The following is a 14272-nucleotide window of genomic DNA, read 5'->3' on the forward strand; positions in this document are numbered from 1 at the left end:
CTTAGCGAACTTGGAGTGGTTCCCAGTGTTCAAGGCCCTGTGGACCTCTACTGTGACAACAATGGAGCTATAGCTCAGGCCAAAGAACCGAGATCGCACTCAAAATCCAAGCATGTTCTACGGCGTTTTCACCTGATACGAGAGATCGTAAATAGAGGTGATGTAAAGATATGTAGAGTTGACACAGTCAGCAACACAGCTGATCCACTCACGAAACCTCTTCCTCAAGCCAAGCACCAGATGCATATTGCCTCTATGGGTCTGAGACACATAGGAGACTGGCTATGAGTTTTTTCTTTAGATCTACGAGATTTTTAGAATACTAGAGATTTGTGTAACTAGGGCCTACGATGATTGGCTCCTAGCTTAAGTGGGAGATTGTTAGTTTGTAATAATCTAGAAGTCAATAATACGATAAATTAATCATAAAGCTTTGTTCATGAATTGAATGTTTATTTATATATCATTTTGTTGCCTTGAGTATTATTGCATTTGTGGATCATTTCGAGTTCATGACTGAAATTGTGAAACTCCATAATATAGATAATATATACTCTTAAAAGGTCACTGATCAAGGTAATTAGCAGGAACACTAATTACCGCTATAAGGTTAGTATGTGGATTAAAAGATGGTTAAGTTTTACAAACCACCTGACACGAGATGTCATTTTAATCACATAGATACATGTTCTAGGAACATGGTATTTGACAGACCCCGAATGAAACATTAAATAGAATTGTGTTCGTGTCATTTATGTTTTCATTCAGTGTCAAAGTTCTACAGTATGAGGTATTTATCGTTCCCACTAAGAAATATATATGAGTGAGTGTTATCTAACGCTGTCCGTAAAAAGCAGCCATAACGATAGCATTCCCATATGTATAACTTAGCTGAGGAAGTGATAGTCTACCAAGAATACTACTTGTCCCTCGTATCTCTATACGAGCTATAGCATTACTGGGCCCCTTGATAGAGTTAGATTATCTGCATGCGGTATAATTACAAGAGTAATTATATTTGATAATCTACTCAAAATCAAGAAAAGATACAGTTACCAAGGATGACACACAGCTACCTTGAAACTGATCTGATAGCTATGAGGCAGAAGAACTGACACAAGTAAATTGTTTACTGGATCGTGATATTGTACAGTACAGCATCATCTGTGTAATTGGATGGTCATGATGTGTTGCCAGATGCCACCCATGACTAACAGAAGTTAAAACAGTTTTAACTCTGTTTACCAACATAACACAGATCCTATTGGGTCACACCATATAGGAGCTACTCGGAGAATCTTACTGATTAATTATAAATTGATTATAATTAATATTAAGATGGTTATAATTAATTATACGTGATATAATTAAATTATAAATGTCATTTAGAATGACAAGCAGAAACAACGGTTAATTTATAAACGTACACGTTACGTTGTATAAAAGTTACCGAACAATAATCGAAAAGAAATATAATTGTACATGACAATTATATATATATGATTTGGAATTTTAATTGTTAATTATGGATTTGAATTATGGGTTTAAAAGCCCAAAATAATCAAAGCCTTAATTAAAATTAAAGGCCAAAAGTCAAAGCCCAAAATCAAAGCCTTTTACTATTCATGCCTTAATGGGCCAAGGGCAAAATGGTCATTTCACACCTATGCCACCTTGCATGACACCTTAGGGGTGTAGAAACATGGAGAAGAGTGTGGAAGGGTGTGGAAGGGGTATTTTGGTCTTTTCACATATTAAAGGATGAGGTGTCAAGGGCTTTTGGTAAATAGATTTGTTTTGAGGGGTATTTTGGTCTTTTGCGAACCTCCTCAAAACACTATAAATAGAGGGGTGAGGGTAGAGAGAAAATTTGCTAATTCACATGTTAATCTGATTACTTTGTTAATCGGTTTTTCTCTCTTCCCTGATTTCGGTTATTACGAGATTCGGAAAAATATATTTTTGCAAACTCTGCGGTATTTCGTGTTTTGCTTTTTAAGTGAAACTGAATAACTTGGAGTCTTAAATATATTTAATATGTCCCTATTTCGGTGAATAGTGTTTCTGCAGAATTCCGCGGTTTACGGTATTTCTGGCAGAAGAAGTAAATCGCTCTCCGGTTAGTCCTGGTGGATAACCAATAGAGGTATCACACGTGTGATACTGCGAGTCGATTCCATCCCTGGTGAGGCTCTACTCGCTCGGTCTGCATTCCAACTAAGATTTGGAATCAAGGTATAAATTGTTATATTAATCTATTTAATTTGTAAATAGATTTAATGCTTTAGGAAATCAATTATGGAGTAGATCTGTAAATAGGATTAAACGAATCTTCTTGATTCATTTAATCCGTAGCTTAAGTTAGATGTAAAAATTTTTGTTTTACTCTTTCCGCAGCTTAAGCTAATTAAATGGGTTTGAACCGTTCCTCGAAACCCTACAGTGGTATCCGGATGAGATACTTTCGTTGTATTATAATCTGACCAGACTGTGTACTCTGATTTGTGTATATATAAACTTGGTTTATATTATTTGGTTTTGAATTGTTGAGTATAATTTGAATAACCTTGTAAGTATACACGGCGTTGTATGCTTACGGCGGGAGACTATTATGACCCGTGGCTGCGGGGTGTGACACTTTTATTCTTTGATTCGCTTTTTATATATTAAGTCATTGCATACATAGTTCTGTCTACTATACACCAACGTTCTCAACTTACCTTGGTGCGTAGTCATCACACCTTTGTGTGAGAAGGGTAGTATTGTAAGTACTAGCACTTCGGCTACTAAGGCTTGGCCATAGTTTAAAGCCTAGGGTTAGAATCAAGTGGACTCCCTTGGTAGGATAGCGTAAATTGAGATTTATATTATATTAGGAGATACTTAGTAATAAGTAAGGTCTTTGGAATATTTTAATTGTGGGGGTAGAATATGAAATGATCAATTGTGTTCGTGTGAGGAAGACAATTGCATACATAGGATATTCTGAATTGATAGCCCAAAAGCTGATCGAAAGATCGGAAAACCTTTCAAAACACATAAGTAGATACCCTGGACGCATGCGGGTAGTGACAGTACCGTATGCGGGGTTGTTCTGTGGGACAATCTATGCCGCATACGACAGTGACAATGCCATTTGCAGGATAGAGTGACATCTAAAAATATATTATTGTAGTTAGAAAGATAGTGAACCCAAACCCTAGAGAATCCTTATTTAATAATTTAGTTTTAACGCTTACATTCGATTAGCGGTTCCATATTAAATCTAACAAAGACCACTGTATAAAACAAATTATCAATTAGTTGCCAATAAAAACCCCTTGTAAACCAACCAACCTAACTAGTTAATTGTTATAACCTAATACACTATCCCTATGGATTGACACCCCAATCTATACTACATGGTGGGATTATGCGCTTATAATCCGATTGTAAGTAGAAATTAGAGTTAAAAGGTATATTAATTTAGATTAAAAGTAGTGTACTCATATCAAGTCATCACTCACCAAGAGGGCTTGGTGAATCCAACTCCAAAATTATTTCAGATTGGCTTCAAACGATGAACCTAAACCATTGAAACCAATCTAATACACGAGTGATGTATGTATATGCAAAATTTTAAAAGTTTCGAATTCATTTAGTACAAAATCAAGCTGTAAAAAATATTTTTTTATAAGTTATTTTATGCATTCATTTTTCATCATTTTTTTGACTGTTTGACTTTGTACTAAATGAATTAAAAAAATAATATTTTTTTTGCTTGTACATGCATCAATTGTGAAATTGAACGGTTTTAATTGTTTGGATTTGTCATTTGAAACCAATCTGATAGATTTTTGGAATTTTGCTCACTAAATTTTGAGCGCAACACACGCTAGCTTTACTATGGTATATATACATATTTCCTTTTTAAGTCTTATACATAAGCTTTTAAGTCTGAATACTTAAGTTTTCAAATATTTTCTTTTCTAGCATATTATGTCTTTATATATTTCATTTCAAGAAAAAAAAATAATGGAGCGAATAGAATCCGAAAACACTTCAATATAGATCCCACTTGAAAGAAAAAATCGAGTACTAAACATTAGTAGTTTCAGCTTTGCAAAATTCCTCACAAATCATTGGTTATATGAGCGAGATTGAATGGAGGAAAAAAAATCCTCCTCTTAAAATGTACAAAAGATGAGTAGGCGATGAGAGAGAAAAAAATAATTTTTTTATTTGTGATGCAAGTGTGTTATACAGCATATAAAATATTTTAGAATAATTATATGAATCCCCCCATTATTCTCCCATCTCTTAAACATATTTTAGAGGTAGATTTTTTTTTCCTTTCTTCAATATCGTCCACATTTCTCACGATCTATAAGGAATTTTGCGAATCGAAAACAACGGACGTATTCTATGCAATTTTATCTTTCAAATGAGATCCATGATGACATACTTTCGGGCTCATCGTCACACAAGTATTTATACCTATACTTGTAAGTATTTATCCCCAATCGTGGATCCCACATCTCCCCATCATCCCCCCACCTCTTAAATAGATTTTAACTTCCATAAACTAACTTAACTAACTAGTTTAATTAAATTTATTCAAAACACTGTGGTCTTCCAAGTTTAATTAAATTCATAGGTATAAATACTTGGAAGATAATAAATTAATACTTGCATATCTAACTTGATATGACTATATGAGGGGACCACTCAAACTACATGGGAAGAAGAATCATACACGTTTTTTAGAAGTGAGTTTTTTTTTTCAATGTCGTCCACATTTCTCACGATCTATGAGGAATTTTGCGAATCTAAGACTACGAACGTATTCTACGCAATTTTATCTTTCAAATGAGATCCATGATGACATACTTTCGGGCTCATCGTCACACAAGTATTTATACCTATACTTGTAAGTATTTTTGCATCAACCTTCTCCAATCGTCCCTGCATCAACGTTTCTTTAACAAAAATAGTTGACCACATAAGTATAAATACTTCAGTGCATAGGTATAAATACTTGTAATACTTGATATTAATATTTTTAAATGTCAGCAGTGTTATATGTGAAAAATACTATGTATAAATACTTAGATGACGAGGTATAAATACTTGTGTGACGACGAGTTCGAAAGTATGTCATTATGGATCTCATTTGAAAGATAAAATTGCATAGAAGACGTTCGTGGTTTTAGATTCGCAAAATTTCTTGTAGATCGTGAGAAATGTGAACGGGATTAAACAAATAAAATTGGGAGAATGAGAGGCGGGACAATTATCAGGGCCCAATATTTTATACCTAATATATCAAGTGTGTGCGAAAAAGAAAATTAAAAATTGAATTTCTTAAAAGAGAAAAGTTATGACGTTCAAAAAAGAAAAGTGAGCTTGGAAAATTTTGTGGGACTAAAAACGGAGAACAAGATAATTTCTCTTAAAAAAAAATATTTTAAAAAATCAATGTGAAAAAAAAACAATGCAAACTCTTTTACTCTAAAATAGAAATTTTAAGTTTTAATAATCAGATTTCTGAACCAATTATTATTATTAAAATAATTAAAAAAATATTATTTAGCCTTTGTATATTGAAATTCTAATTACGTCCTGAGTGTATTACGACATCTCACCCTCTCATCACGAAAGAATAGGTTTAACAGTGGAGGAACGAGATCCGCTGCTATTCTTTCCATACCCTTCTCATACTCTTCTCTCTATCTCTCTCCTCTTTATCTCTCTATCTTTTCTTTCCACTTTCTATCTCCTTCTCTTTTGAAGAGAGAGATAGATACATAAAGAAAAACACGAAGCTGCTATTATTAGATGCTATTATTAGAAGAATAGCAGCAGATTCTTATATCCAACAGTGGAATCAAATGAAGTGGATTATCCCACACAATGTATTGGGCTATAATTTTTCCAACAGATTTAGAGCATATTGGACCTAAATTAATTCATGGCAGCCCAAAATGTTTGATTCAAAAGTTATTTAAGGTGGGCCAGGCCCAGAACAATGCGATTTTATGTTCAAATATCCCCTAAAAGAACCTTTTTTGTTTTGTTTTGTTTTGTTTTTTTTATGTTTTTTTGGGTGTTTTCTAATGATTTATAATAGCATTGAATATGAGGTGGATCATCATCATTTCATCTCTAATTTTTTATGCTATATTATATTTTTATGGATTTTTTTATTGTTCAATTTAAATTAAGAAAGTAACTTAGATGAGTTAAATCACAATGATTATTTTTTTTCCTTTTTAATGATTTTTTCTACATTAATTACTGGATCATTTCTAGGAATAATAATTGCATTGTTGGAAGTACGTCGGAGTTCTTCCGGATATGCATTCTAATTGCACAGAATAAAATAATAATTTGATCATTTTTTTTATTTTATGATTTTAAGACTATATAGTACAAAAATACTAGATTATTTTTTTCAGAAGAAAAAGTGATTAAATTGCAAAAAAAAAAAATAGAAATAGAAACATATTTTGAATTTTTTTTCGAGTGAGATATAATTTTATATTTTATTTAATCATAAGTATAATTTTATATTATTTTGAAGAAACATAGAAACATTAATATATTTTTTAAATTATTTTGAGCCAGGGTCAAGTGCCCTCGTCTACTCTAAATGTATGACTCTCCTCATTAATCAGATGATAATTACACGGAATAATGTAATAACTTGATCAATTATTATTATTATTTTTAACACTATATAGTAAAAAAAATTTGATAACTATATCAATTTTTTTTTTGAGAAGAAAAACGTTATTAATTTTTTTTTTTTGGTCTTTAGTAATGAGCGAGTTAGGGTATGCTCGTGCTCGCTCATTTAATAAATGAGCGAGTTCAAGCGAGCGAATAAATGAGCGAGTTCAAGCGAGCGAATAAATGAGCGAGTTATGAGCGGCTCACGAGTTATGAGTACTAAAATTTAATAAATTGTCATAATTCAATTAAATAGAATAATAACAAAAAAAATCAACGGTATTACAAAAATAGAATAATAACAACATAAACTAACAATAGCATCAACAAACAACGATCAACAAAAACTAAAGCAGCACTAATAAAAATCCAACATAAATCCAAAAACATAAACTAACAACAACACACTGTTTTAAGGCGTCTGTTTAAAAAAATAAATAAATGTATAAACTATGAATATTTGGGATTGAATGTGGCGGCGGGTTTAGATGTGGCAAATTTTAAATGAGCGAGTTATGAGCGAGTTGAGGCATGCTCATGCTCACTCATTTAATAAATGAGCGAGTTGTTAATGAGCGAATTTAAGTGAGCGGATAAATGAGCGAGTTCAAGTGAGCATTTAGTGAGCGAGTTATGAGCTGCTCACGAGTTATGAGCAATTTACTCACTCTACGGTAGAAAAAAAAAACGTTATTAATTTCTGGGAAACAGAATCTAGTGCTGGTGTCACTTCTTGTTTGAACTTTTAGATGAAGAGACTTGTGCCAAACTGAGCTGTCGTCGGCGCCTCCTTATTTATTTATTTTTTAATGAAAATGTTCTCACAACACACGTGCTCCAAAGCATCTGGGGTTCGATTTTCTGTGACCACATATATGTAATTTTGAACGGAGATGCTTGTTTTTTTAAAGCAAACAAAAGGATGTCTTCAGGGAAGTACATTATGTATAGTTAGACGGAGCTGCATTTAAAAAATGAGGGTAAATTGATTCTCATTTATTTTAATTTTTTCTGTACTTATATACAATTTTTTATATAACATAGGATAAAATGTTGTAAATATGGTAATATTGATTTCATTCGCAGTGTGAAAATTTTATATGACTAACTGTCATTCATGTTTAATACCCATTACTTGAAAGTTGAAAGTCTAGCTCCGCTCCTGCTTGTATGTATATTTTCAATTACAATATATTTCATATTCAACTATTTTTTTTATCATCATCATTATTATTGATGATTTATTAGAGAATGCTCACCCATGATGTTTTACTAATTGCTTTTCAAAAATAAAAATAACAATAGAGGCACCCTTCCTCCGTCTATCGTATGTCTCGCTTGGCTTCGTCCCGAACGAACCCATGAGGCATGATGGCGGGCACGTGTGCCGACTGCAGAAACTACAAGCCGACGCCGGAAGCGACTCGCTCCTATATATTCTCGTCTCGTTGGAATTGGATATAGATGGGGAAGAAATCTCTAGAGATCATCTTTTTTCGACAACCTCTCTCATCTCAAACGCATACGATACAATTGAATGAGCACGGAAAAAAAGAACGAATCGTTCCAAGACCTCGGTGAAACTTGATTCTATCCGCTCTCTCACTCAGCGAGGTATACCCACCTGTTTTCGCTGCGGCGATAGAGGGCACCTTTCCTCTTCCTGTCGCAATTTCATCGTTTGCCCGATTGAGCGTGGGGGGGATAGTATTTTGTAGAGTGTGGATGCATCCCTTCCTTCTGTTAAAGATCAAGATGAAACAGCTGCCAACCAAATAGGCTTCAGGGCGGTAAGACTAACATCAAAATAAAAGGTCTTTCTAGGTTAAATTCAGGCCAAATCAGGAGTGATACCATGAAAGCTCCTGAGCTATGTCAAGTTAGTTCCCGCGGATGTATGGCAAAGAGCGTCAAAGCTAGGGAATGGCGTATGATCCCTTTTTCTGGAGTTACAAATACTAAGCCTATGCCGGCTCGAATCTTTGGAATTTGCTTGCCGGTGGTGGGTCGTATCGAGGATGCACCGTCGAAGTACATTTCCCAACGCCCGGTCTTCTTCTTCTACATGCATCACCTCTTCACCCGGGAATTCTCATGCTAAAGGGGAATCATCTGGTATGGGATATTCTGCCAAGAAATCGGCTAAGGCTTGTCCTTTGATAGCTTTTTGTGGCATATATGTGATATCAAATTCTGTTAAGATGATGGCCCATTTCGTCAATCTTCCTGTGAGCATAGGTCTTGTCATGAGATATTAGAGCCACAGTCATATAAGAATAGACAGATGTCCCGATTTTTTTATTTATATTAAAAAATTAAATTGAATTTTAAAAATTAACCGAACCGACTGTTAAATTTTGGAACTACCCAAACCGGTTCACGGTTAACCGGACCAAATTTCCGGTTAACCGTTAACCAATGATCTGTGAGAAATTTTACGAAGCTAAAACTACTAATGCTTTGTACTCGATATTTTCTTTCAAGTGGGATCTATATTGAAGTGTTTTCGGATTATGTTAGCTAAATTAAATTTTTTTTTGACCAACTTGTTATAAATAAAATAAATTGACAAATTGTTTATTATTGTTATAAAAAATATAAATCAAAAGTAATGGAGAAAGAATGTTACTTATTATTTAATTTATTATAAATTGTAGTTTATTATTTTTTTATAATCAATTTTATTTAATTCAGAAAATATTCAAAACAGATTACGGATTCTATTTTTTTGAAAACTTGGTAGTAGCTACCAAGGTTCCAAAATAGTTTAGAATATGACAAAAAAATTCTAGAATGATTTAGAATTGTTTTAGGAATCCTTACGGAGCTCTAACTGTCTGATCAATCGGCTCTTCGATTCAGGTATTTTTTATTTATTTTAATTGATAATATAATTAATTAGTTCATTTTAAACTGTTCAGAATATTGTCGAAATAATTTAGAATTTTTTAGAACATTCCAAAATGGTGTAGAATAATTTAGGAATATCCAAAATGGTCTATAATAATTTAGAAAAATGTAAAATGATATAGAATAATTTTTAGAGGTCCAGACAAGTTTTAATTACTTATATGTTGTTATTTTTTAAATTGTCAGACCAATTGAAACTAAAAATGACAACCATTTGTGCGAAAATTTTTATTGGAGGGGAAATCCAATACAATGATGACGGGGTCTTTTACAGTACCCGAGCTAAATACTCATTACCGCTAACCGTGAACCACAATTTTGATTATCTTCAGAATGAGATTTATAAATTTGTTGGGTACAATGCTAGTCAAGCAAATCTGGAAATTCAAGCCAGGTTTAATATGTCCACCGATGGACAACGTGACTATCAATTAGTACCGGTAATGGACCAACAATCGTTCAAATTCATGTTAGGAGTTGTGTCGTCTTTTTCACAAAGGTTACCGATTCTGGAGTTATATGTAGAATTGGAACCAAAATGTACCAGTCAGATTCCTGAACCTCGATCCTGACCCAATACCAGTTAGATCCCGACCCAGTACCGGTCGGCACTCTGTGGATGTACCAATGAGACACCGATCCAGTATCGGTAGCAACTCTGTGGATCAACTAGTTATACCCCGACTCAGTACCAGTCGAAACTCTGTGGATTTACCAGTTAGACCCCGACCCAGTACCAGTCGGGTCGGTAGACAGGTACGTGATTATTCGCATGTACCTGTGGATGCAATTGATTCTGACAGTTTGGAAAGTGGAGATGAGATGCTCTCAGATGAGTCATTGGGTTTCGACGATGATATTGAACCGCTCAGCCAGTCACAATCAAAGTCTCGTCAAACACAATCCCGTCAATCACAGTACCCGATAACTGGTCGAGAAAATATGACACATCCGGTTGATAGTTTCAATGACATATCCGGTTTTCGGCCTGCGGATGTCGATTTTTTCGGCAGCTCAAAAAAAACATTCGATAATCCGTTGGCTAAGGGTGTAGTTTATGAGTCAAAAACGGCTCTAAGGATAGCAATCAATGAGTTCCATCTCGATAAGAACTGTGAGTGCAAGATTCTTAGAAGCGAACCCAGACGTTACGAGGTGGTGTGTAGAGATGTTTTTTTGTAAATTTAAGTTATGCGCCAAGCAAAACGGTCTTTCAGAATCTTGGATTATTACCAAACAAGCATATCCTCATACGTGTAGAGTATCAGCAACACGTACTGATCATTGTCAGCTGACAGCAGAGATGATTGCCCTTGCAATTGATAAGACTATTAGAAGGGATGTGTGCTCTCCTATAAATCATATCCGAGATATCGTCATGCAGAAATATAATAAGGTAACCCCCAAGTACAATAAATTATGGAGAGGCCGTGAGCTTGCTATTGCAAATCTGTTTGGGAGTTGGGAGAACGCGTACAACTTGCTTACTCCACTATTACAAGCCATCAAAAGAAACAATCCAGGAACTAAGTATTGTGTGACCTCGACCCCTATTGATGGAGAAACTGACAGGCTTTTCCACGGAGCGGCATGGGCATTTGGAGCTTGTATTGCAGTGATACCGTTCCTCAGACCAGTGATTAGTATCGATGCATATTTCATGTCGGGACGGTACCAAGGTAGGCTGCTGATGGCATGTATGTACGATGCCGAAAACCAATTACTTCCAGTGGCTTTTGCAATTGTGGAGAAAGAAAGTGCTGACAACTGGGATTTTTTTATGAGATGGTTGAGGCTGGAAGTAATTGGAGATAATCGATTCTTTTGTGTCATATCGGATAGACATTTGGGAATTAAAGCCGTGTTCCAGGATCCAAATCTCAGGTGGGATGAGACTACCGATCAATGTGTGCACCGGTATTGCTCTCAACATGTTTCCGAAAATCTCTACAAGCACGTGGGCCGTAAGAGAGAGGTTAGCGATAGGTTCATAGCTGTAGTGAACAAATGCAAACCTAGGAGGTTGCAGGAGATGTTACAAGACTTTGAAATTGGTTGTCCGAAGGCTATCGACTACCTTAACAAGGTGGGTAAGAGGAACCCTAATGATGAAGACGAGCTTCCATGTCCAGAGAAGTTGTATCAAGCAGAGGACGGAGGCCACCGATGGGGGATAATGACAACAAATGGGTCAGAGTCACTGAACGCCGTGTTCAAAATTAGTCGGCGATTACCGGTTGCAGCGGTCGTGGAGGACACATTTTATAAGTTGAATAAATGGTTTTTTGACCGATGGAACAAAGCTCAATGATCCAATAAAATATCAGTGGACCGCGATACAAGTAGTAGGGCTGATAAATTTATCAAGAATGTGAGTTATAATTTATAAATATGGTAACATATAACTAAATAAATAAATAGATTGAAACATACCCTTCCTTGCTGGGTCACTGTCGGAAACTTGCTGTAGACCCTCCCGTACTGCTCCCAATTCACATGATCCTCCGTCAAACTCTGAAACTGGCCCCGCGGGATACGTGCACCCTGGGTCTTGAAGTGGGAGGATGACACGTATTTGTGCGGACAACACCATTTGTACGCAAAAGATGCGCATGTATCAAGCGTTGGAGCGCCCCAGGTAGGTTCCCAGTTTTTAGTTTGAGGCTCAGGCCGGAGAACTGGAAAGCGGGTCCACGACCAGTGCTGCAGAAGCATCACTGGACCATGCATAGATCCTCTCCCGGGCTCGGTAGAGACACATAGATGCCGATACAGATATGCAAGAACTGCTCCACCCCAATTGTACTGTACCGGCGTGTCCAAATCCACAATTAGATTGAGATACCACAACGGTATCCCGTCCCCGCCACTGTCTGGGTACAAACTGGACGACATCAGGTCCAAGATATATGCAAGGACAAACCTAGCAAAATTCAAGACAAGGTGAGTACATTATTGATAGGCTAAAGAACGAATAAATTGATATATATATATATACTTACCACTTCAGCGTCTACTCGTTGCGATCTACCGGTAGCTTCTCAAATCGTTCACGAAACTTAGATTTCAGGAAAGTCAACTCCATGCTTCTTTCATTTCTCTCAGACCCCCGTTTTTTCAAAAGATCACTCTGCTCATGCTCTTTGATTCCTAACAATTCGAAGAGCCTGCCTTTTGCATTCCTCCCGTCTGTACTCCCCGTCATTGGGACTCCCGTAATGGGCAAACCCCATAAACAGCTCACGTCCTCCAAAGTAACTGTAATTTATCAAATAAAAAAAATATAAATTTCTTCATTTGAATTGTCAGTAAATTATCACAAAGAACAGATTTATTTGAAATAGTTTCGAAGTTAATACCTGTCATCTTTCCGAAGGGAAGATGATAGGTGTGTGTCTCGGGACGCCACCGCTCCACAAGTCCGTGTATCAGCGCCGCATCGATTTTTTTGTGAGGCATGACTGCGATCTGGTATAAACCCAATCGAATCAAGAATGGCGCGTATGCAACGTGGTACGTGGTCATGCAACGGTAGTGTTTCACGTTTATAACCTCCTTTTTCTACATTACCGAAAATAAAAATTAGAAATTAAAACAAGATGATATTTCTGAACAAGTCAGAAAAAAAGAAATAAGTAATTGCTTACCTCCTCAGAAGCATGACACACCCTATGACTGCTATGCAGTATCCACAACAGATCACTAAAAGTATCCCGCGCCATAGGTACTTCATCATTGATTTCGTCGGCCATGCTACAAAATTAATTCAAAGTTAATTCATTATTTTCAAAAATTTTAAACTAATCTAAACCGTTTTGGATGTTTCTAATTATTTCTAAACCAATTTATATTACCTAAATTTTCTAAACTATTTTACACTATTTTAAAATTTTCTAAATTATTCTAGACCGTTTTTGAACTTTTCTAAATTATTATCGACTATTTTGAAACTTTCTAAATTATTCGGGCACCATTTTAAAATTTTCTAAATTATTCTACACTATTTTACAACTTCCTAAATAATTTTTCACCATTTTGAAATTTTACAAATTACTAATTACTCTAAACCATTTTGAAATTTTTCTAAAATATTCTACACTATTTTGAAAGTTTCTAAATTATTTTTCACCATTTTGAAATTTTACAAATTACTCTAAACCATTTTGGAACTTTTCTAAATTATTCTAAACTATTTTGAACTTTCTAAATTATTTTTCACCATTTTGGAATTTTACAAATTACTCTATTTTGGAACTTTCTAATTTATTTTTCACCATTTTGGTATTTTACAAATTACTCTAAACTATTTTGGAACTTTTCTAAATTATTCTACACTATTTTGGAAGTTTCTAAATTATTCGGGCACCACTTTAAAATTTTCTAAATTAATCTACACTATTTTGGAACTTCCTAAATTATTCTACACTATTTTGGAACTTTTCTAAATTATTCTACACTATTTTGCAACTTTCTAAATTATTCAGGCAACTATTTTAAATTTTTCTAAACGGAACTAAACCATTTCAAAATAATCAAAACAATATTCCAAATAATATTCCAAAAAAATTCTAAACAATCTTTCAATATTCCAAAGAATATTCCAAACAATCTTAAACAATATTTCAAATAATCTTAAACAATATTCCAAATA

At 34.8% G+C, this 14272-nt stretch overlaps 1 protein-coding gene across 1 annotated transcript; it reads right to left on the minus strand.

Annotated features, from left to right (window-relative positions):
- Positions 1-11609: 11609 nt before the first annotated feature.
- LOC144575190 (serine/threonine-protein phosphatase 7 long form homolog) lies at positions 11610-13373 on the minus strand. The gene is made up of 5 exons (XM_078325306.1): positions 13269-13373; positions 12981-13182; positions 12639-12879; positions 12055-12544; positions 11610-11615 (listed from the first exon to the last, which is right to left on the minus strand). Exons 1-5 carry the CDS (start codon positions 13371-13373, stop codon positions 11610-11612), a joined length of 1044 nt encoding a protein of 347 aa, XP_078181432.1.
- Positions 13374-14272: the final 899 nt, after the last annotated feature.

This window comes from Carex rostrata, chromosome 23 (assembly GCF_964058835.1).
Source record: "Carex rostrata chromosome 23, lpCarRost1.2, whole genome shotgun sequence".
Lineage (NCBI taxonomy): Eukaryota > Viridiplantae > Streptophyta > Magnoliopsida > Poales > Cyperaceae > Carex > Carex rostrata.

What these genes read in the sequence shown, in the direction of transcription:
- LOC144575190 (XM_078325306.1), bottom strand. Translation starts at nt 13,373, where the DNA reads ATGGCCGACGAAATCAATGATGAAGTACCTATGGCGCGGGATACTTTT. An exon ending in TGTGTCATGCTTCTGAGGAG is followed by an intron (nt 13,183 to 13,268) that starts GTAAGCAATTAC and finishes TCGGTAATGTAG; the next exon opens with AAAAAGGAGGTTATAAACGT. An exon ending in CTACCGGTAGATCGCAACGA is followed by an intron (nt 12,545 to 12,638) that starts GTAGACGCTGAA and finishes GAATTTTGCTAG; the next exon opens with GTTTGTCCTTGCATATATCT.